This window comes from Python bivittatus, unplaced genomic scaffold, assembly GCF_059951505.1.
Source record: "Python bivittatus isolate LINGU-HERP-01145 unplaced genomic scaffold, Pbiv_v1 ctg000020_np1212, whole genome shotgun sequence".
In the NCBI taxonomy this organism is placed as follows: Eukaryota; Metazoa; Chordata; class Lepidosauria; order Squamata; family Pythonidae; genus Python; species Python bivittatus.
Genome location: NW_028277030.1, coordinates 124,420,287 through 124,445,449, shown reverse-complemented (window position 1 = coordinate 124,445,449; position 25,163 = coordinate 124,420,287). Strand labels below are relative to the sequence as shown.

The following is a 25,163-nucleotide window of genomic DNA, read 5'->3' as shown; positions in this document are numbered from 1 at the left end:
GGGAAAGATGGGGAAGGTAACAGAGAACAGCGGGCAGTGGAAGGATTAACTGTGCACTCCGTCTGCTTTTCCAGACAAGTATTTCACTACACAGTATCCTCATGATACTCAGCTCACTGTTGTTACTATTTATCTGAATTAATCTCAACTTTCTATCCAAAGAGCATTCAGGATATCTCTGAACCTTTGATTTAGGGCCCTTTAGTCACCACTGATTCAAGATCCAGAACTTTTCCACTGACTTCACGGGCAGTTTTCCCATAATGTTTTAATGGGTATATTTCCCTGCCATGTTGCCACTTCTGCTGTTTTCACACTGGGGCAAAGCTCCACATTTCATTCCCGTCGTGCATAGGCTGCAGGTACTTTTATTTTGGAACGGCCAATAATGCAGGTGGGATGCAGAAGGTCTGACTGACTAAGGGAATCTTAGATCTTTTAAAAATCAATATCTGTTGGCAGGAATCGTATTTTACCCCCTTGCTCTCAGAACAACAGTCATTTCTCAGCACTCTCCCTGATTGCTCTCTGTATTGGCAGAAAGCAGCAATATACCTCTTTGACCTCAGTGCAACCGATATGCCTGAAATCACAGTTTGCTTGGGAGCAGCCAAAGGTCCCTGGGCCACTAAGCACACAGAAGCAGCTAAGTGACTGATTTTGCAAAACTAAGTGAGGTCAGACCTGGGTAGCAGTTAGGCAGGAAACCTCTGGGGAATACCAAGCTAAACTAAGAGGCTGAAAAAATATCCCTGAAGAAGGGAAGGACCAACCGCTTTTGTACTGTTGCCAAGGAAACTACATGGAGATGTCAAAAGTCTCCAGAAACGAGGGTTGAATCAGGATACTCTTTACCTAACTGGGGGAAGGGATCAAAATTTACCCACCTCCTTGTGACCCTGCTTTCCTTTTGAGTGAGGAGGTCTGTTTAAATTCCTGCAAAGAACCAAAGGGTGTTATCTACCCATTCAATGAGAACTTGTGGTTAAACTGTCCCACACATTAGAGCTAAACCAAAACCTCGTCTTTCCCTGCTGACCCAGAGCGGGAAGAAAAGCCCAGAGATGTCTGGCAGGTGTTGGACTTTGCATGCACAGACAAAGCCAGAGCCCCAATCCTTACAGGATCACACTCTGCCAGGCAGAACAAGGAAAAATATGAATTGATGTCTTAGCTCTAAAAAACACCAACACTAACAAAGAATTTAATTTCTACTGATTCCTTTTTGATAGCGCTTGCTCTGCATAATTGTAGTTTATAGATTAAAAACAATCTTCCAATTTATATGTCTATTTAGTTCAGTAGGGCTTTGGGCACAAAATTGTATCACATCAACCCAGTTTTAAGCAGAAATGGGACCAGTGGGTTTAGGACTGCAGGTCATACTTCTTAATTAGTTAATGCCTTTAAAATTGTTTTAATTATCTGTGTACTACATCAGCAATATTTTGAATGGCTGGCAACTGAAAAGAGAGTAGAAAAAGTTAAAGGCAAAAAATACCTTTTAAGCATTCATATTTTCCCCAATATCCACACTCTTGATGGATGTCAAACTGTTTCTCCTTGTTTTCAGTTCTGTAAGGACCAAATTTTCTAACTTTTTATTATCAACAAATGCTACCTCAAGGGGCATTCTTTATATGGAAGAATCTTACATTTCAGAACTACTGCATTTCTCAAGAGTTTCAAATTAACTTTAGTTAAATTTGATTAGTTAAAGCAGATGCCTGAATTTATGATACCATGGTGATAAGAAGGGACATCTATATACTACTAAAACTCTCCTGTCTGTAACATTCAATTGGGTGAAACAGTGCATCATAGGTCAACAATTTTTGAACCAAGGTACCTCAAATGGTCTAACTTACAGAATGCATCCAAAATATGGGACCCATTACTCCTGTGGGATTGAAATTTGGGAAATTTGTGGCTGCTTCAGCACTGCTGTGCTGCTGCATCACGTGGTCAGCCCAGGTCACATGATTACATGTGCTTATCCCAGACCTCTTTCCCACCCCTCTCTGTCCCCTGCACCCAATCAACTGGTGGCAAGGCCCAACAGATGAGCAGTGATTGCCTGCTTTGGAAATGAGGCAGAAATGTGAAATCTCTTAACAGCAGTGGGCATTGAGGGGAGGATAAGGGAGTGACTTGGATACCTGCTGGTGAGGTAGGGCTAGCTGTGGGTGCTGGTGGTCAATGGGTAAGCCCTCTTCCTCCCTTAAGGGAAAAGGCCCTTGGGGACTTGCCGGAATGGGGAGCAGGGGTGCAGTTTTCCTCATGGTCTGCAGCTCCCTTTGTTCCACCTCCCCCCAGCAAAGTGGCAGGCAGTTCCACAGGTCAGCCAAGGAGGAGGAGGAGGCAGAGGAGGCTTCAGGGAAGGGAAGGGAAGGGAAGGGAAGGGAAGGGAAGGGAAGGGAAGGGAAGGGAAGGGAAGGGAAGGGAAGGGAAGGGAAGGGAAGGGAAGGGAAGGGAAGGGAGGAAGAAGAAGATGGGAGGAAGGGAGGGAGTTAGTTTTGTGATGCTCCCTGCCAGCTTCCCACAAGCAAAGTCAATGGGGAAGCCAGCAGCAAGTCGTAAGTTGCTCACACTCCCACTGCTTTTTTGCCCTTGGTCATTCTATTTCTCTATTTAGGTAAGGAAATATCTCTGAAATGATGACTCAACAGGTCATGGGTTTCTAGTTTCTATTAAAATTTTAGTATTTCATAGCACTGCAAAGTTTGAGAACGCCTGTTTTGTGGGCATTGTTGAGACCCAACATGCTTTTATTTTTTAAAATCATACAGCTTTTTTAAAAGACATGTTAGCACATCCTGATTATTTATTATACTCTTTCTCATTTTGAAGGGCTTATATGACTAACTATTGCTGGAGTTAATTGTTGCCTAATTTAGATAACAGCCCTGAAATTACCTTAACAACTTCCTGCTCAAATGGGTCCACTTGCTCAGAGGTAATGAGAAAGAGACTTACAAAGAGAAAATAGAACATAGAGGAGATTGGTCAAGTTTAATCATCCAGAATCCCTGCAAGCTCTTCCTATCAATCCAAACGGAGCATGTTGGGTGCATGATGGAGCCCGTTTCCCAGTTGTGTTAACTGATGTTTTTGTGAAACATCAATTCATCCCGACTGCTGTGCATTTTTTATTTTGTATATTTATATATTTTACCTATTTTTAGTATTTAGTATTGTTAGCCACCCAGATTCATGTATCTGAGATGGGTAGCCATACAAACCTAGTAAATACATACATACATACATACATACATACATACATACATACTACTGAAAATGTGCTTGTACATTGCACAAAGAACTGGGGGACTTCACCAGTGCCATCTTGAAGGCTTTGTTTTCTTTCAATTGCAAGCCATTTCTTTTTGCTTCAATTTTGCAAATATTTGGCATCAGCCCAGCTCCTGGTCTCTGAAATAATCCCCACCACCACCACCACCAGACGTACAGTTGGCCCCAACCCTACAGGCTTTTAGGAAGGTCAGTAAGACCTGTCTTACTCCCCAGGCCTTTGGGCTAGGATGAGTACAGTCCTCACTTTGAGGAGTTAGAATGTATTTCAGTCCCAATTGTCATTTTATTGTTTACTAATTTTCAATGATACATGCCATTTTTGTATTCGTTGGTTTTGGTTTTTTACTTTCTTTCTTTTGTATGCCACCCAGAGTCGCATTTTCTGAATTGGGCAATCATGAAAATGCTTTAAATAAACAAAACAAACAAACAAACAAACAATATACCTTGAATCAAGGTAGGGAACTGGTTTATGAACTCACTCAATAATAAATCTATTACTACAGGGAACTTCAAGCTTAAGTCAACGGCTTCCTTTTAATAATAAATATCTCTTGGGGATATTTAATTTAATATGGATTGAGAAAATATCTTTATCATAGAACTAGAGTGTGACAAAGCACCAGTATATGATATGCGGATATACAACTTCCAGCCATCCGGACATTCCCCAGAAGAATGCCACTGCTGCAGAGCCGTGAATTCTAGAGATTTTGACTCAGAGGCTGCAGGCGTGATAGGTAACATTATGCAGCAGATAGAATCAAGTCAAGAGTCATTCACCCTATCCAGAGCTAAGTGAGAAATGGATGGAGTAGAAGAAGAAAAAAGATTTTAAAACAATATTGCAAAGAAAATTTGATTCACAGTTGCTATTAGAAAAGAAATCTTTGCTCTGAAGAGATAAAAGTGAAGATGCATCTATCAAAGCAAGATTGCTGAGGCAAGAACTGCAGTAATTCAAGAAACAATTAGCTGTCAACCCTAAGGGGAAGCAGACTGTGAAAAGTAGTTAGCCGATGATATCATCTTTATATTATGAGTGGCTTCAGTGGAGAATTCTCACTTCTATGGACCAAAAAATGATGCTGAAACCTGGAGAAGTGGGCTAATCAACTGCCTATTCACAGTTGTCAGAATCAACTTCTTTTCATTTTAAACCCTGTCTGTTTCTTTCAGTCTGCTCTAGTCAATGGCTGAGTTCACTTACTATATTAAGGTATTAGAATATAAGAACAGCCCCGCTGGATCAGGTGAAGGCCCCTCCCAGTTTGGTATTTTGGTTCTCACAGTAGCCACGTAAATGCCTGTGGAGTGCTTGTGTGGCAGGGGACAGAGACATATTTCTCACACAGTTATTCCCCTGCAATTATTATTTGGAAGCACACAGCCCCCAACCCAGTGATAACAGACTAACAGCCCATAATAGACTTGTCCAACATGAATTTATCCAATTCTCCTTTAAAGTCATCCAAGGTGGTGTCCGGCACCACATTTTGGACAGGTTAATTATGTGCTATGCGAAAAAGAGCTTTCTTGTGTCTGTTCTAAATCTCCTTTCAATCAGCTTGACCAGATGACTGGTGGTCCTAGTGTTAAGAGAAAGGGAAGAAGCTTCTTCCTATCCATCTTCTCCATGCCGTGAATGATTTCATACACCTCAGCCATGCCCTTTCTCGCTTATCTTTTTTCCAAGTTAAAGAATTACAAATATTGTAGCTAATTTCTTGCAAGTAAAATGTTCAAGCTCTCCTGGTAATTTTGGTTGCCCTCTGCAGCACTTTTTCCATCTCTATTTTATCCTTTTTCAAATGTGGTATCCTGAAATACACACCGTACATCCGATACAGATATACTATAGATTTGTATGAGGACATTACAGTGGTGATATTTTAATTTTCCATCCCCTTTAACCAAGATCTGTTGAATCAGCCCCAGTGTTCTGATTCATACATATTTGAACCCTGTCTTTCAAAGTCACAAAGGCCAGGTTCTCTTTATTTCAGTACACCAAACCAAGCAAAGCACATTTCAGGCTTAGTAAACCTAGCTATTGCATTTCTAAACTTCCTTAGAAACATGATGGTTATGTTTAGATGTAACACTTAGTCATCCCAGAGGAAGTCTTAAGACCTGTATTTGTTCCTCCCCTCTTCTTCTGTCCCAGTCTATGCTTTCAATTAACCATTTATCCAAACTGAGAATTCTTGTTGGTATTAATTATGGCTTAATTAAACTCAGGATTATAAATCATTTTTAATGGTTTCTCTCTTATACTCTGGTTAGCATTAAAAGCTGTTTGGTTTGAATGAGACAATTTTCAATAAATTGAAACAAAAGCTTCTGATTTCCTAGAAAAATTTACTAAATTTTTAGTAAATTTAAAATTTACTAAAGGAAGAAAGGAAATGATAGAACCCTAAGGTTCATGCAAGTAACATTAAACAATAGCCCCATATTTTGAGACTGATAATCTGTGTTTTAAAACACAGATCCATATTCTCAAAATTAACATTTTCAAATTAGTGAACAATCAGCATATTAGAATATTGATACCAGCTTATGAATGAATTATTTTGATGAATCAGACAAAAATTTCATTGTGTTCATCATTCTGTTTCAAGGATTGGTCAGTCAAATCCCCTGGAAGTTCATGAGAAGAAGTGGCTCTGGAAAGGCCATCTAACAGTGTTTCTCTGCATCATCTGATAGTTAAAAATATAATGCCTTTAAAAGATTATGACTTATTGTAGCTGGAATCATTGAGAATCCCATCTTCCATTTAATTGCCTAAAAGTATTTTGCAGTTGACTAGGCTTTAAAATTTAAATAGACTTTAGACATGTGCTATTTACTTTTGTTTTGGTTTTTTGTTGTTGTTTGCTTGTTGTTTGTTTATAGAATACCCAAGATCTCTAAACTGAGCAATGGTCAAAGTCTCAAAATTGGCCAAGTAGATTTGCATGAAGACATAGCCCAAAACAAGCAATTAATATTCCTTTTTATACTGACACAAAAAAATATATAAGCAGCTGGCACAAAGCCAATCAGGTTTTTGAACTTTCAGTTTTGAATGCTGTTGTTGAACTTTTTGGAATCATAGATCCTTATCAGCTACTGCAGATCTTTCAGATAAGTATATTCCAGCCTGTCAACTCACTGTTTTTGCTTTAAAGTCATCACAACAACCTGATAAGCATCTAAGACAATATCCTGTGAATTTTGCTTGTTGATTACAGGCTGCATTTTGTACAAAATGTTTTCTTTTCTTTATGTTTCTCTGTAAAGTGCTATCATAATGGTGCTATATTAATAACTTGCTAAGTATTTCACTTGTATTCTGGTTTATTATTATGTTTTTATCCCACCGATTCTCTAAGGTTCATGGCTGTGCAGTCTTTTACTCATGGCTTTCCAATTCTTCCAAACTCTGCATTCTAATAGCTACATCACAGTGGAGCTACTGTATGTGCTACTAGCCATATTCCTTCTGCCTGTGATTCATTTATCTTACTCTGTTGCTATTACCAAGGGAAAAAATGTGTACATTTTTCAGAATCTCCACTATCAAATTTAGGAGAAAGCCCAAACTGAAGCAATTTTATAGCATCTCAATAAAGAGTATTTTTGGCATGTAGTTTTAGTTGCTTTTTTAACTAAAAAGTGAAACAAAATTAATTCTTATGCAGTACTTAATAAATAAAATATGCATCTTCTTATGCTTTCAGGATATTTTTCCTCACCAAAATAAGAATCATACCGAAAGGAGCTTTCGCAGGATTTGGTGAAGTTGAAAAAATGTATGTATTTTCAAATATGCTTAGTGTGTCTAGTTTATATATCTTCGTATCTTGGTCCCTCATATCCTTTCTCTTTCCTAGGCCCACAATGTTTTAATTAAGCCAGCCTAGAGCAACTTCATGCCTTCTAGATATGCTCAACATCAGTTCCTATTATTCCCAGTCAACATACATAGCAGACGCTTATAAGAGCGGCAGTCCAGTTATAAGGGGCATCAAATTGGTACAGATTGAATTAAACTGGAATACTGATGTCCATTTAGTAAAGGATCTGCAAAGACAGCAAAATAGAAGTACCCTTCCAAAGCAGTGCTATCTACCAACTATATATACATTTCATAGTATGAAATTCCATAGTATGAAAAGGTGACTAAGCACCAGATCCATAGAAGCAGGAGTCTACCACATTAGACAGGATCCAAGATGCAGACTGTACAGAGAGGCCTCGGAGACAGTCCAACACACAGTGGCAGGGTGTAAGATGCAAACAGGAACAGCATACACTGAACAACACAACCAAGTAGCTGGCATTGTGTACAGGAACATCTGCACAGTGTATGGGCTAGACACTCCCAAATCCAGATGGGAGATTCCACAGAAGGTCATGGAGAATAACAGGGCTAAGATCCTCTGGGACTTCCAGATCCAGACAGACAGGCAGGTACTGCCCATACAACCAGATATTGTGGTAGTAGACAAGGACCAGAAGACAGTGGAGGTGATAGATGTAGTGGTGCCAAGTAGCAGCAACATCAGGAAGAAGGAATATGAGAAGCTGGAGAAATACCTGGGCTTAAAGGAGGACCTAGAGAGGATGTGGAAAGGAAAGGCCAAAGTGGTCCCAGTGGTGGTAGGAGCACTTGGGGCTGTGACTCCTAAGCTGGGAGAGTGGCTCCAACAGATCCCAGGAACAACATCAGAGCTCTCTGTCCAGAAGAGTGCAATGCTAGGAACTGCTAAGATACTGTGCTGAACCCTCAAACTCCCAGGCTTCTGTTAGAGGACCCGAGATTGAGGAAGACACATACCACCCATAAGGGGTGAGAGGGGATTTTTTATATACATACATACATACATACGGGTTTTTTTTTTATTAGAACTCAGTTAAGCACCCAAACCAATGACAGAACAGACATTTGCAATGTTAGCTCATGACTAAGCAGCAGCATGCCCCAGAGGTCAAAACCCTATGCACAAAAGGGTTGGAGGTTGCATTACAACATCGTACCTGACATCTTGCAGATTGGGACATCCCCCTCCAGACACCCCTGGAACTAAGGTTTGGCTCACTTCAGCTGGACTCTTTCATTTACATTTAAGGCAGTCTCCAACTTAAAAGCGTGCTAGGTAAATTGCTGTCTGATGAATCACTTCAGGCCCATATGTCAGTCATCATACTAGTGGTACTTTAATGGGTGACTTGCAATAGATTGGCAGTGATTGCTGACACTCAACAGTTTACCAAGAGCCCTACTATAATTAGCTAATTTTAATCTTCAGATTTAATGACTTTATGGGAACCCCTACTTAGATGACAATAGGTGTTTATTCATTTCCAAATACAATAAGCCAGCCCTGCTCTTACTTGGGGGCTTCTTTCTGAGTGGAGCTCTGAACTTCTGCCCTAGAGTCCTGCCTGACAGCTCTGCTGAGCAACTGCACAATAATTGCCCTCCCTTCTATAAAATATGTGTTACCAATAGAGGAATATTCTCAAGAAGGATGCACCCAAAACAAAATAACTATATGGTTGAAGTCTTTATATCTGCTTTTTGATTTTACACAATATACTAAGCCAAAGCCAAACAAAGTAAATTACAGTTCAACCAATTCCCATTTATTCAGTAAACCATAATTAAGCAAACCATGGCTTAGTTTATTTTGTGAGCATAGCTTACATGTACAAATCGAGCTGAACATCATGAATACACCATATGGCTAATACAAAAAATTGTGCAACCAATAGCCCCATTTAATGCCAATAGAACTTCTTGCAATCCAAAACATCCCTTCAGCCACCAACAATCTACACGTTTGAGAGCTGCTCCTCGTAGATAACTTTAACCCCCAATCCCTGCAACAACAGCACAAATGGCAGACATGGAAATTGCAGCTTGAAGGTCATATCCATCAAGCAATTTGATAAGAGCCCTTATTTATTATTTACTTCTCTAGCAGAGAAAAAAAAAACCCTGACTCCTTCCCCTCCTGGTTTTCCCATGTGATCCCAACTCAGCAAAGCTCAATCAACCATTTCAGGGACTTACACAACGGCTTAATGCTTCTCCTAGGACACCTGTCCTTGCAATATGCAAGTTATCTCCACCAACCTCCTCATTCCCACATGCATTTTCACTACCCGCAGACACTTTGGAGGGATCGGCTTGAATCTAGCGTGAAAACTTTGTGCCTTATGGAAGCTATTTTTACTTGGGGAATTTAGTACACTGAAATTTTCTGACTCGTTTCCTGCAAATAAGCCTTGAGAGCCTATTTGAAGCCATCCTTCCCTCTGAAAGAAATGACCTTTTTAATTCACGAAATCTCTGCGGCAAATATATATTCATTGTGGGATTGATTTATTTATTTGAAGCGGTTCGGCAGTCTGCTAGCACGCCATATGCGTATTGAAGTATCTAATTTGTATACTCTAGGCAAAATGAATTTTACCACATAGAAGCATTACATTATTAATAGTTGTTTCCTTCAAACAGCATACCATCCGCTTTAATGTTGGTATGCAGGTGCGTGTGTGTGTGCACATGTACACGCATGATGTTACAGAAGGGAGGGAAGAAGCTCACACAAGGGGCCTCTCGTTTCATAGGCAAACATATCACTTGATTATATAGTTTGTGTCCCACCATTATCACAAATACTGCCAATGAATGTTTTAAGGCTTATATTTTTTATCTGTGAGCTCTTTCACATTTCATTACTACTTCTCGTCTGCAGATGCTGCTGAGGCTGATTGGTCTCATTTGCATATTCATTACACACCCCTGAATTCAGAGCGGTTTCCCCACAGAGTTGCCATGGCACATTGGTGCATTTTCCAGAGAAAGTCACTCTTCAGCATTTAGGGTTTTGTCTTTCGATTAACAGTATTTGTCCCTTGTATCACCTCCCCAATCAACGCTCTTTCACATATGATACAAGGTGGGCAGCTTGTTTCCAGGTAATGAAAGGCAATGTAAACATTTTATGGATGGGCTCAGCAGTTGTCTCTACCCTCTAAGGAGTCTTGGTAATTTGCATAAAGTGCCCACTTCAAGTCAGCTTACATAGAGCCTGCCTTATTTTCTGCCTTAGTTCCCTCTCAAGCTCAGAAGAGACACCAAGTGGGAGAATGTAGCATCTCAAGGAATTATCAGCCCCACATCTTAAGTTCCCACCCTAGAAGATGCCACTTTATTGTCTCTTTAAACTCAAAATGTATATTCTCAGTGCAGTCCCCTTGCATTCATGTCATAGAAGCCAATAACTCCAAAGAAGCCTTATGAAGCTTTATGTCACTGAACCAGACGTTTCCGTTTATTGAAGGAGAACACTCCATCCCTCATCTTCCATGCTATCCCCTTGAAGGTTCAGAAAAATTCTGCCCGGCCTGAGAACAACAATGAACTTGTTCCACCCCATGTGACATTTGCCCTAGCAAGAAGACATCTGTTCCAGTCAGCTTCTCCAATGAACCTTGATGAGGTTGGACATCATCCAAGTCTAGCTAAATTGGTTTGGCAACTAAGGCAGAAAAGCCCATAGCCATTTCTTGCCCTTCCTGATAGTAAAAAAGCACCAGTTATAAATATAAGGTACTTATTTGCCCTTTCATGATATCCAAAATCAGTTGCCTAAAACAGCTGCCCAACTCTAATAGAAATGCCAGACCAGCTTTATTAGACTACTTATCCCATTGTTGGTCAAAGTATGAAAAAATGCACCTCCATATCCACCCGAATTCATGTCTAGCTTTTCCTTTAGCCTTCTGGGCTGAAAAGCAGGGAGTAGCATAATATGGCAGATACTATAAGCAGACTTCAGACTTCGGTATTTTCCAGTACCATCATTCATAGGCAGTAAACCTAGAAATACAGGCATGGGTTTTGTGGCATGGGTTTCCCTTAAGAAATCTTACACTTACTTGGAGAAAATGAGGAAATTACTTCAAGGACTCTAGCAATTAGAAGTTTTATTTTAACATAAAAATATTTACACTTAGCAAGGATTAGCATACTAATCCACAGCACTAAACTATCTGATTATTTGTTACGGCTATGATAGAGCAAGAATGGAAGAATGGTAGGATTTCTTAAATAAAGAATGAGAATACCACAGAAGTGGTGAGACAAAATTTGAAGAGCTGGCTTTCAGAACACCTGGTAGACAATATGAGGGTCAGATGAGAACTTTCAAAGAAAAATTAATAAAACCAAAGTTAACCCTATTTCACAGGAAGAGAACATAAAGGATCCTAATCACAGGGCAATGCAGTGGGCACATACTAATGCTAGTCTCCCACCAGCCACAATTTGCTTTGATCCATATGAAACTGAAAATCACAGTGGGCTGCCATCTGCTATCATATATTACTAGATAATTAGAATCTTTCCAAAAAGGCAATAATGGGACATCCAAAGAATTGGTCAAGCCATAACTAGGGAGTCCCACAAAATGGGTGAAACCAGTTCCAAAATCGAATTTGGAACATACAGCCTGCAAAAAACATTTATTTTTAGATCTTGATTACTCCAAGAACAATAACAAAAATGAAGAGCCAATAACTTGGAAAAAGGCAAACTAAGGAGGCTAATTCTTCATTTCACTCAAAGTCCACAAGAGAAAAAAGTTGACATGTTATACAAGAGCTACAAGATCGCTGAGCAAATGAACAGCTAGTTCCATGAGATTATGTGTTTACCTGGAAGAGGAAAGAAACCTATGAAGCTGCCTTTTTGGGGGATTGGTTGAGAATCAGGAATGGGCTGATTCCAACATAGGATATCAGTCTAAAGCAAGCCTTTTCTGAAACAACAACTCCTTTCAGATTCTCTGACATGGGACCCCAGTTAGCTGACTTTTGGGCTTGCACTTACAAAGCTCTTCAGAACTTTGGAAACAGATTCTGGCCAAGTGGCATCTGTGCTTCCATCAGTTGCTACTAATCTTGCTCTGAACCCATTAACTTTCACCTCCTAGGTTACCAGACACCTCAAAAATTATGCTTACGGAAGATGGGATAAACATAAATTGGAAGAAAGGTCCTGTTCTTCACAGATTTGGACTGAAGCCTCCGGCTTCAGAGTAATGAAAAGACATGCAACAAAAAACAACCCCAATGGTAACATTCAAAAACACCACCAAGAGAAATTTGAAAGACATTCTCAAGTATTCTGAGAAGCCCCCTGTTTATGACAAATGGGAAGGCAGATTTTTGTACAACTTTTGTCATTATTTCAGCTATTTCTGTGTGGTTTTTAAAAGCTCTTTCAGCTGGCCCAGGTATCTTAATTAAATTACAATTCATAAAATGCTTCCTCTTGAATAGCATACATATGACTTAAATATTGAAATGCACAGTGAAGCCCATGTAGATTAGGTGGTCTATAGTGTCCAGGGTACACTCTCAAGGAGCAACAATGTAGCTGTTATACTCTTAATTTACATTAATAGAGATTATGCATAACTCCCTCTTTGTCCTAAGGCCAGTGTGCATACTGCTGAATTTTCATAATCATATGCATTTCCTCTCAAGCACTAGAGAACAGCCTTTTAATATGCTTTTCTTGTTTTTAAAAAATTGGCATAAACGTGGAAAAAAAATCACATGCCAGAAACTAGATAATATATGCCACAAATAGTTTGGATGTTCATCTCATTTGGATGTTCATCTCATTTGGATGTTTGTGGGCTATATTTCACAAATAAAGTACTTTTAGATGAGCCTACAGCACTGTTATGGCATGTGTAAATCTATATTCTGTTGCCACTTGCATGATCAGAATCCAGCAGCAAGGCTGCATATACCCTACCCAGCCATAGCAGATTATTGCTTAGAAGAAGGGTGTGCAATCCCCAACCCAGAGGCTGCAACCAAATAACTGATTGTAAAAGATAAAATCAGTTAATTGTTGCTGAGTATCTGCAACCTCCAAAGCACGGAAAGATCACATTACAGATACTCAGGAGCAAATAACTGATCTTCAGTGGTGTGATCTGAAGGTTAAAATAAAGTGGCAATTATCAAATCTGTTTTCCATTTTGATCCTCCACCTCAGACAGCCCAAAAAGCAAAAAAGATACTGGCTTCCTCACTCCACCAGCTCCCTCCCTCTGGTTTGTTTTGTTCCATCCACCTTACAAGGAGAGCACCTGGAAGACTGCTGTTTACCACCAAGGCCTATCAATGGGAGTGACCTTGACCATCATGTTATGCTTTCAGTTCCTTGAAGAACTAACAAAAAGGAGTCGTTCATTTGTGTTATTCCTGCCAATAACCTACAATTGCTATCAAAGAGCAGGACTTTTCCTACACATATTTCAAAACTTTTGGAGTGAATGGGCCAAGAGCAATGCTCTTTAAAACCAGACTTTGTGAGTTAACCAGGGTGCTACGTATTTCTAAGCTCAGGCTATATACCCAGGCCAATCATTGGGCAGAGAAAATGGCTGCTGTCATGAAAAGACAGCAGATGGAAATAACAAGTATTTAGTTAACAGGGTTTTGTTTTTGTTTTTTACTTAGCTGTCAAAATAATGTAACTTGACTTGAGAGGGTTAATAATATCATTTTCTACTCATATAACATACATTAGGCCAGCCCTGTCAAAAGAAGTGTTCAAAAGTTCACAGAAATAGTTGCTATTTTCAGATTTGGTAAGTTTAAAATGGTACGTACAGATTCACTTGAAAATAATCATAGCTGAGTTGAGATCTTTGAAAAAATAATCTAAAACCCACAATACAGTCAACTAAAATAATACAAAAAATGTGTACAAGCTTTTTAGTTTTCCAGAATTCGTCATCAAACAAAATGTTACAAAAAATGGGTTGGGGAAGAAGCAGGAAAGTCCAGAAAGTAAGCCATCAGGTTTGTAGTCCAAAGTCCATCTTGATATGAGGGTGGTAGATGGAATGCATTTGTTGGAAGTAAGAATAATCCATTTATCAAAATGATGAATATCTCAGCTTGTAATTGTCATTTAAGTAAATTTCATTGGAATTCTGTTTCTTAGAAAAAGAAGTTCAGAGCAACAGCACATAGTTAGACATGTTGCATATAATAAACTTTCACTTATACATAAAACTCAAAACATGAATAATCCATAAAGGCAAAAATGTTGTAACTAAATGCATAGAACTTTACAAGCATATCCAGCCTCAGTGGGAATATAGAGACCACAGCTGATGCACTTCAGAACCTTCTAGCTCAGTGTTTCTCCACCTTGGGAACTTTAAGATGTCTGAACTTCATCTCCCAGAATTCCCCAGCCAGCATGCCATGATCATTTCTTACTGAATGTCTGTTTCCTCAAGTAGCTTTAGTATTTCTTTAGAATTTACTTTTGCATTAACATTGAGCTTCCTTTATTGTTGCAAAGTGGCCAAGTAGTACGGAGTTTATCTCATTATCATTCTGCAGCCTCATTGGTGATTAGAAAAAGGAACAAGGAAGGAATTTTCCATCTAATGATGTCACGCTTGATAGAAAAAAGGCAGTTCAGTTATAATCTCATATTAAGATACTTGAAGAACCCTTACCTCATTCATGAGAAATGGGCCAAAAATGTTATTCCCCCTGGGGAGACAAGTTAAATAAAAGCAATATGTTTCCCAAAACATTGTGAAACATTCAAAAGAAATATTTTGCACATACTGGTGCAATATATATACATACCATTACATGGGCGAAAATAAACTGGTGCACAGAGGAAAAGCGGTATACCAAATTGTAGCCATTGATTTATCTGCAGAACTCAGTGGGGCTATTTGCAGCCTGGACAATGCTTTCTCAAAAATTGCTGAAGCCTTGGAACTAGGCCACTATAAAGAGATGACTCAAAATGATGGCATTGATTTCAGCAACCTAATTTAGTTTACAATGCAGAGAAACAATGATAAAGTTCTGCCATTTTTACGAGTGTGCGACACATTTTTCCCTTGTATGTAGCAATTACATCCTGTTGTACATTATTATTATTATCTTTTGCTTTTATTTCTCTACAGTACAAGATGTGTACGCTTTTGCATTTTACACTTCAATTTATAGCAACTTCCTGTGCCAAAAGCTTAAAACATGGATGAGTTTAGGACTTTGCTTCTTAACTGGCAATCTGCAGCTATTCTGCCATTTCTGTATAATCAGAAAATGCAAAAAGAAATGTTATAATGCACTGATTTTAAAGTTGTAGGGTAATGTGTAACGGGGGAAGCTCTGATTGTTAAAAAAAAATCATGTTCATGCCTAAGAGGAAAAATAAAATTACATCTGTTCCTTATTGCTGCTATTCTTTGCCATTGCTTTGAAGCTGACCTTACTTAATCATATTGATTGTGAGAAGCTGAAGGCTAATTGGAAGACAAGTTGCTATGGTAATTCCTGGGTCACAAACCAAAAGAGAGAATACTGGGTAGTTTTACCCAGAATTTTTTGTAGAGAGTGGCTTAAAATATGTTGAAGCTTTCAAAATTAAAAGATAATTCATTCAAATTAATTCTGGAACACACGTATGTGACCTACCACAAGGAGTATTTTACTGCTGTTTATTTTCTGTTCACAATTTCTAAATTATATGCCACTTTAAAATCAGAGAAATGGTCAAGAAATAATAGTGTCTGTGGGTATCTATCTATCTATACACACACATGTGTATGTGTGTGTATAGATAGATAGGCAGACAGATGGACAGACTGGCAAGGTGGACAGCAATTTTCTGTGGGATTGAGACAGGGGTAGAGTAGCTGAAAATTCCTGTTTAAGAAGCAAGAACCAGAACCAAAACCAAAGCTTTGGCAGGGAAAATGGCAATATATTGGAGTATAAGCAGAATAAGCATGTCTATGTTGCTAAAGGGAGTTGTCAGGGTTATAGGCTGGGCGAAGAGAGATGAAAGGGAATCAGAGACTCCATCTACAGCAGCAGATGGCAAGCTGTAACTGGATACTACTGTGCCTACAGATACCTCAGCTATATCTACAAAGACCACCATCTACTGTTTCTCTATATTCTTTTAATTTTTTAAAAAATGAGAACCGATCCACCTATGATTACTAGCCTCCAATACCTTTATTTTTAAGACTACCGCTGTGGTCTATAATCATTCTTACGAAGTAAGAGTTGTAGGTGGCTGCTTAATATATCCCACTGCCCAGAAAAAATGCACAGGTAAGCTAGGATGGTACAGAACAACCTGGAGGGTTATAGGGGATGGTAGAGAACATTCATGAAAGTTTGCTTTCCAGTAAATGAAGGCATTGTGACTGGCCACATCCATCATAGTTGATACTTTCTGGGAGCATCCACAACAAAGTTGCAACATTCCAAACATGCTCATCAGCACAAAAATACTGATTATTCCTGGTCAACAATCAAGCACTAATACTTCATTAAGTGAACCTTAAAAACAGTGTAAGCGGTAACCACATATAATGGGTGTTATTTATATAACAGCTAACATATGATAAAAAAGAAATAATGTATAACAAAAACAAGACAAATAAAGATTAAAATGTCCTTAAAATTTGCTTCTCCTATTTTCATTGACAGATGAATACTTAGAAAGAATTACTTTGATTTGAATACAGTAGAATTTCATACATCTCACCACAAAAGGGAAGGCTAAGAATAAAATGCACTTCTTGTTCTCTACTTGGATGTTAACTATGGAGCAATTTCTAAAATCCTGATTTTGATCTTAATAACTAACTTGGACCAGAGAGCCTTTAAATAAAGAACAGCTTAAGGCAACTTTAAGAATAGCATCTATGGTCATGGCACTTTACAGAGTACTACATTTGCAGGTCTCTTCCAGGAGAGGCTTGCAAAATACAACAAACAGAGGGGAACACAGAGTATGACGAGGTGGAGGCAAGTATAAACAAGAGATCAACTTGTGACGATGACATTCATTGGAGACGTGCTACTTATGGTTGTTTCGGTGACAGACAGCTGTCAGTTGGTTAATTCTACTGGAAATCTCCATCCAAGATAGAATAAGACAACATAGAAAATACAGGAATGGAAGAGCTGCAGTACTGTAGTCATTTGGGGATGTTGCTTATCTAATCATTACAAATTGCAGTGAAGAGGGTTTGAGAAATGGAGTCACAAAAATGAGGCAAAGTAGTGGAAGGCTAGCAAGATCTACTCTCCTAAATCAGGAGGACCAAAAATGAGGATGGTTGATTTAGGTCTTCTTGGGACTCAAACCCACCTGAATAATTGTCTGCCAGAACATGTTTTGGGAGAGGGGGAGGAGGAAGAGGGGGAGAAGGCAGCAGCAAAGCTTAAAATTTAAAAGCGCAAGCCTATTGTTTTCCCTGTGCTTCACTTCTGAATTGCTAGACCTGTCAAAATAGTACTTTCCTCCTCTGCTCCTTTCTGCCTGCTATATAAATTAGAAGATAAATATTATAATTATTTTAAACCTAGTGTGTTCTGAAATAAAAACAATCCCTTTAAGAGGGGGTTGCTATTCAAGGAGGTGGGAGCTGCATCTAGTTGTTCAGCTTGGCTGAATTGCAAGAGACAGCTTATAAACTTAAAAGACACATTTTTATAGAAGATGGGTTGTTTTGTTTAATTTACCATTTGATTTTTTTCTACAGTGAAATATACTGTGTCACTATAAAGCACCTGCTGTTCCCAGCTTCATCATAATGTGTAATGTAGTGGAATTAGCAACAGAAATGCAGGTAATGGCATTTCTTGGTATGAGTGGATAATTTATATAAGGCTGGATATAAATTTTGGTGTTTGTGTTTTCTAAGGTTAATTAAATATGTCCTTTCTCTATTGTCTCCCTCCTGGGGGAGAAAATAATGCTTACCAGCCCAATTCATTGTAAGAACTTTGTCAAATGCCCCGAGTGCATGCAAAGAAGGGGTAAAGAAAGGAAGACATTGCCATTTATAGTACAAATCCCAGCTCTGACCTCCAAAAGTTCACCTGAAGACCTGAACTGACTCGCCATATTTGCATATTGTCCAGTCTGCCTTTAATATCACACTGATTGTCAGTCAGATCAGTAGAAAATTGGCCTTTTCTGTGAAGACTCCATATTTAATGGAACTCCCTTCTTATGGGAGATGTACTTAGATCCATCAACCAATCTTTTAATCAGGCCTTAAAAAGTTATCCCTTTTTAGTTGTTTTTAGCAAAGTTGCTAAAGGGATTTCATAAAAACAATTTCTTCATTCTTAAAGCTGCTGGTTTTAAATTCTGTTAATTTATGGTTTTAAATTCTATTCAATTCAAATTCTATTCAATTCAAATTCTATTCTATTCAAATTCAAATTATGGTTTTAAATTCTGTTAATTTATGATTGTGTTGCTAGTCAGTGAAACTCTCAGACTGCTAATTTAAATTATTGTATTTTATTAATGTGAAGTGATTCAGGTTCTAGTAAACTGTATATACATTGTAAGCCTGTAGATACAATCAAGGATCCTTTTCTGTATATGAATGAAGATACACACACACACAATACACACACGTGTGTGTGTGTGTGTTATTAGAAATGCCAGATCTGAGCTGCAAAATTCTAGATAACTACTAGATAGTATGAAAGGGTTAATATTTTCTTTAACATTTTTCTATGATTTAGTGGTCCAGATTTTTGAAGGCCAAATCTGGTAGTTCTGTGTACATATACATGCACATACATGTACAGTAAAACCTCAAATTAAAGAATGATTGGAAGGAAGAATGTCCTTTAAATCTGAATCTACATAATGGACAATATTTATGTCATTTTTGTAATTACATAATTGATACTTTAATACCATTTGCATCAATGGGATAAGTTGATGCAAATGATGTCAATTATGTCAGTTGTCCAGAGACTGCTTCAGAAAGAATGGAACTCCAGGCTTCCAGGTGAGGATCTATGGCAGACTAGATCTCCCTGAAGGAGCGGGGATGGCATTGCAGTGGAGATCGGCAGCCAGACAGTGAATTCTGGCTGGCACTGTCTTTCTGGATAAAGGAGAGATCGTGAGATCACCTGCTTGCACTTTGGACAGCTGCTCCTTGTAAGTAGACTGCAGGAACTGAGGGTTTTGCAGTTGGCTTGTAAGTTGAGCTGCTGGGAGTTGAGGGATTTCAATCAATCTCATAGCCGTGATGCAGCCTATATGGACACAAGGTTCACACAAGCCTTGCTTTCTTAAACACATTCAGATGTAATTTGTTTACAGCTAAAGAGAGATTTTCTGAGCGGCAGGATAAGAGAATTCCGCCTGGTGAGTCAACATTCTTTCTACATTAAAAAAAGGGGGGGGGGTGTTAAAGATTTTTAAAAATTGGCAAAAAGCTTAACAAGAAGTTGATGTAAAATAAGTTTAAATGATGTAAGAAAGTTTAAAACAGATAGGTTTTTTTGACAGATTTTTTTGGGTGAAAGTGCTTTTGAATACATTGGAATTAAAATAGACAAATGAACCAGATCTTCGTGGGAAAGTTTTTTGTTCACTACTAAAGAGTGCAGACTATTGGTGGATTTTACAAAACAAAAGATAAAAGTAATATGAGCCAGACTATGAAGCTGACTGTAACTACTGTGATGGATGGCATGAGCGGGGAAGATTCTGGAATGGAACTCCAAGGTTGTCAGGAGGGGGGAGAGGCATTCCAGGGCAAGCGCCTCCTCAGCCCACAACAAGACTGTGAGAAAATGAAGAAGCTGAGGCTGGCTGCTCTCTAGAGTCTCACAGGTTATAGCCACTAGTTGCTTCAGCATAGGTTTAGTCTGGCAAGATTCTTCTGTTAGGTACAAGCCAATAAAGGATCTGAACTGTACTGGATGACCTCATTGTAGTTCTTGGGCTGAGCCTGACATCAATCTCACCAGACTAAACCTATGCTAACCTATGCTATGCTATGCACCAGACTAAACCTATGCTGAAGCAACTAGTGGCTATAACTTGTGAGACTCTAGGGAGGGCCTCAGCCTCTTCGCTTTCCCACGGTCTTGTTGTGGGCTGAGGAGGCGCTTGCCCTGGAATGCCTCTCCCCCCTCCTGACAACCTTGAAGTTCCATTCCAGAATCTTCCCCGCTCATGCCGTCCATCACACTATGGAGTGCAATTTGAGACAAAGTATTAAGGACACAGGAAGATAAAACAGAAAAAAAGGCGGGGACAGAGCTTGCCTTTTACTCCATCCCTTGTAACTGAAACACTTTCACTTTTGGATTACAATATTGGAACAAGACAGGGATGCCCACTATCTCCTCTCTTATTTATTTTGGTTCTTGAAATACTGCATAGAGATATGACAAGATGAGAGAATCGTGGCAGTAAAGATTAAAAAAGAAACTTATAAGTTAAGGGCTTTTGCAGGTGACTTGGTGTTGGTTTTGGAAGATCCTTTAAAGGGAATTGAAACATTAATGGGAAAACTAAAAGAATTTGGTGCACTAGCAGGTTTTAAAATCAACAATCAGAAGATGAAGATGTTAACAAAAAACATGAAAAGGGAAGATCAAACAGAATTGATGAATAAAACAAATTTTAAGATTGAGAAGAAAGTAAAATATCTGTGTATCACTATGGCAAATATGAATTGTGTGTTATTTTAAAATAACTATGTTAAGACATGGAATGAATTGAATAATTGCTAAAATGTATAAACTTCTACTGAAATTTGAAACAAAAGAAGAACAAGTGAAAGAATGTAAAATAAAGTGGGCTAAAAATTTGATTATAATACACAGATGAAACAATGGGAAAATATGTGGTTTAAAGGATTGAAATTTACACTATGTTGTAATCTTAAAGAGAATTTTTACAGAATGATGTACTGTTGGTATATGTCACAAGAGAAATTGTCTAGAATGTATAAAGGCACTTCAAATACATGTTGGAAATGTGAACAAGAAGGAACATTTTATCATGCTTGGTGGACATGTAAAAGAGCTAGAGAATTTTGGATTCAGACACAATGGGTCTCCAAAATAAAATTTTGACCATTGATCTGAAGTCTGCCCAATGGAAATCCAGAAAATCAGGGTTTTACTGTATGTACATATGTATGTAGACATCATGCCATACCATTTCAAGATGAGTACATTATGCAGAGCACAAAAAAGGAGTAAGAAATAGTAATCCAAAGAAATCAAAGGCATGAAATTAAAGAACAGAACCCTAACCTATATCTGATGAAAAGTATTTCCAAGAAGAGGAAGATTGTAGATTATCTTTGTAATTTTTAACTAGATATTTGTTATTTAATCTTATTTCTATGTATTGATTTATAATGAGCTGTTTTATGAAGATGTCAGCCTTGAAAATCATGATTAAAGTAACATTTTTGGAAGAAAAAGAAATGTTATATGATCCCTTGTTTTTATTCCGCTTTAACATGGGAAGATCTCTGAAGTAAGTCCCACTATTTTTGAACACACAACAGTTCAGTCATGCTAACACCCATATAAGTATGGACCACAGCAGACTTTTTTTTTTTTTAATCTGCCCTCAATCATGACCGATTCTGCGGTGACTGCCTGGATGAGTCCTTTGCAGTTTTCAAGGCAAGGTGTTTCGGAAGTGGTTTGCCATTGCCTCCTTCCTAGAGCAGAGCCCAGGTGGTGGGCGCAGGAAGGCGGGGTTTCCGTTGCTTCATGTCTTTTTCGGACGTACGTGACTTCCATGTTACTGGCAACTGGTCCCGTCTCCCGTGCAAGGTGCCGCCAGCGTTTTTCCTCCCACCGGGGTGAAAGTCCCCATTTATCTACTCGCGGATGCTTTTGAGCTCCTGGGTTGGCAGAAGCTAGGGATGAGACAGGAGCTCACTCTGCTGCACGGAGCTGGACTCGAACCGCTGAAGTGTCGACCATTTTTGGCTGGCAACTTCCAACATCATTAAGCCACTGTGCCACCACATCCCATTACAGCAGACTAGGTTAATACATCATGCTGAGACATACTGGTTTACTTGACTGTGCTTTGTGTATCTATAGCTATATATATATTGGATAAACTTAGCCAACTCTGTGCTCTTCAACCATCCATGATTAAGTAAACATGTTTATTGCTGTGATATTTGCACATACTTGTAAATACAGAAAGTTGTTGTTTATGATAGTAATGCCAGTATGAACAAGTGAGGTTACATGGACAGCAGAATAACTTGTATTACTTTAGCTTCCAGACAGTCATGTCAATACAATTGGTGAAGGTATAAACAAACTCCTGAAAATCAAGAAGAACATTTTTTAAGCAAGTCTCTTTCTTGTTGTGATGCTTGATTACAAGTACAGTACTATATTTATCTGAAAGGAAAACTAGATTCTTTCTCCCAAACATTAACCTTTCAATTGAGAAAATTATCTTTCATTTCCTGAGAATAAAATAAGGAGGAAGAACATTATTTTTTTCAATTTAATCTTTCTTTATGGAGCCAGGGGAAGTGTTCTTCAAATCTGAGATTGCATTGTTGCAGATAGATTTGGTAGATTTTAATGTAGGGAGATATACCAAAATATTACAACCCACCTGCAGTGATTTAAATTGGTGCAGTCCATTTTATAACTGAATATCTAAGCTACAGTATCTCACGCTTTAACATTAATTTAACAGATTTCCATTTCTTGAGCATACCCCTAAGTTTGATGCTAAAAATCTCTTAGAAATATGATTTAATTTTAAAAGCAACATTGTGTTTTAATGGAGTCTAGTTTACAGTTATTTAATCCTTTTAAGTTATCAAATTTCTGAGTTTTTCATTTTTATATACAGTATATTTGTCCTATTGACATTTTCAGTCATTAGCAAGGCCATATAAGCTTCTGTTTCCGTTTTCTTGCCAGTGAGATCTCTCAGAATGATGCCCTGGAAACTATAGAATCAGATGTTTTCTCCCACCTGCCCAAGCTTTATGAAATGTAAGTAATAAATGGAACTGAAAATGGAAAGTTTCATAAAACCGCGATGAACTAATTGGTAAAACAACATAAATGTTATTTTTATTTATCAAAAGAAAAAGAGGCAAAAAGTCTACCTCCGTCCCACCATTGATCACTACCATGTCCCCTTTTCCCTTGGAGCCTGAAAAAATGTACTAATATTTTATAAAAAATAGAAAGTAGCCCTTGGTTACCATTTCTTCAGTTCTGGGCTAAGTAAAATCACTATAGGCATCGTCCACCAAACATTCCTGTGAAGGGCATTACAAATATGTGGTACCATCACTGAAAAGGCTGCCTCTTTTTTACCGCTTGGCTGATATTGAAAGTGGTGGCACTTGGGGGAAACTTCAAATAATAAACTAGGGAAATAAACAGCTTCAAAAGGGAAATATTGGAGCCCTAATTTACTCAGTAAGTGGTAAGAAATGATGCACTTGGAATAAGGGAAGGAATTGCCAGATGGATCATAATCTTTGAACAGATACGTCTTCAAGTTAAGCTCTGACCAAAATCAATTTCATAAAGTCAGCTAAGGTAATAGCACTCAAGAGATAAGTTAGTCCTTTGACAAGAACAGATCAATCGACAGATACTGTGGTAGTAAGCCTTTGTCTCTAACAGTTGATTTACAACAAGCTTGTATGTTGGCTATAGTTATCACATTGCAAATGTAGATGTATACACTGACTATAATGGCACTAGAAAAATATTTTATGTCGGGCAGTGGTCCTCAGGAGAGGGTGGGCACTTCACTAGTGTGCCTTTCTGCAAACATATGACTTGATATCAAGATTACAGAGACAGAGTTGAAATTTATATTTGACAGGCTACATACAGCTTGGTAGATAATATTGCTTACCCCACTCTCTTTACTATTACAGAGCAAGACTTGAGTCTTCACAATGCGCATTCTTACAGACATTTCTCTTTTTTCCCCCACAGAAGAATTGAGAAAGCAAGCAATCTTATGTATATTGATAGACATGCGTTCCAGAATCTTCCCAGTCTCAGATATTTGTAAGTCTGCGATTTATTTAACTGTTTCAAAGCAAAGGTTACTCTCTTTTTATTTTGTTTTGTCTACACAATAACCATCCAGTTAATTTCTTGCACGTATTTCTTAACAACTGCCCCTGTTGTGAAGACTGTTCATATTCCCAGTTCAAAAATGAAAGTTGTTGACGGCAACATTATTTTCTTTCAGATTCTGCAGCTTATGCATTCATTGCCATATTTTTTTAGTGTTTGTGGAATGTAGTTGTGGGGGAAAAAATGGAATTGTTTCTTGGTAGTGTGGCAGCTTCTTCCCTTTCTCCTTCCCATACATGAAACTTGTAGTGAGCTTCAAAAGCTTTACTCTGGGAAGAAGTAAACTGCATGATTCTAAGAACTGCAAGTTGCTATCAGAAATATATGTCTAATTCTGTTATTTTTAAGGAGCAGAATGCAATTCTGCACTTCCCTTTACTGCAACAATTATCCACTATTGAAAAAACGTTCTGGTTTTAAGAGATTTTTTTTTTAATGCACTTCATTGAGTTAATGGAAGCCATAGTGCTCTTCTGTCTTGGGTGGATATTTGCAGTGAAGGGATAGTCAACAGGAAAAAGTCTACTAGCCCTCCCCTTCGCTATCTTCTTCCCATGTTCCACTCAATGATTCCAGTCCAGATGTTGGAATGGGAATTAGTGCTTTCCATGTGCATCAAAGATTCATTCATGCAGCACTGTCTACAACAGATGTATTCTAGAAAATCTTTTTTCCCAAGTAGCTCATATATTCTTTGTATATTATATTAAGCTTGGAAACTGGTAAACGTTCATTATTGAAAACAAAGGCAAACAAACTTCAAGACCTTATGGTTGAAGAAAGTTTGAGAATATAATGGCTTTTTATTGTTGTTGTTGCACTTTTCACGACCA

General features: G+C 38.3%; 1 protein-coding gene across 1 annotated transcript in view; it reads left to right on the top strand.

Annotated features, from left to right (window-relative positions):
- Positions 1–25,163, top strand: part of FSHR (follicle stimulating hormone receptor) — a 90,674-nt gene that overhangs the window by 29,935 nt on the left and 35,576 nt on the right. Inside the window, exons 2-4 of the mRNA XM_088151484.1 lie at positions 7,044–7,115; positions 23,143–23,217; positions 24,184–24,258. Of these exons, the coding sequence (XP_088007610.1) occupies positions 7,044–7,115; positions 23,143–23,217; positions 24,184–24,258 (222 nt within the window). The remainder of the gene's footprint in view (positions 1–7,043; positions 7,116–23,142; positions 23,218–24,183; positions 24,259–25,163) is intronic.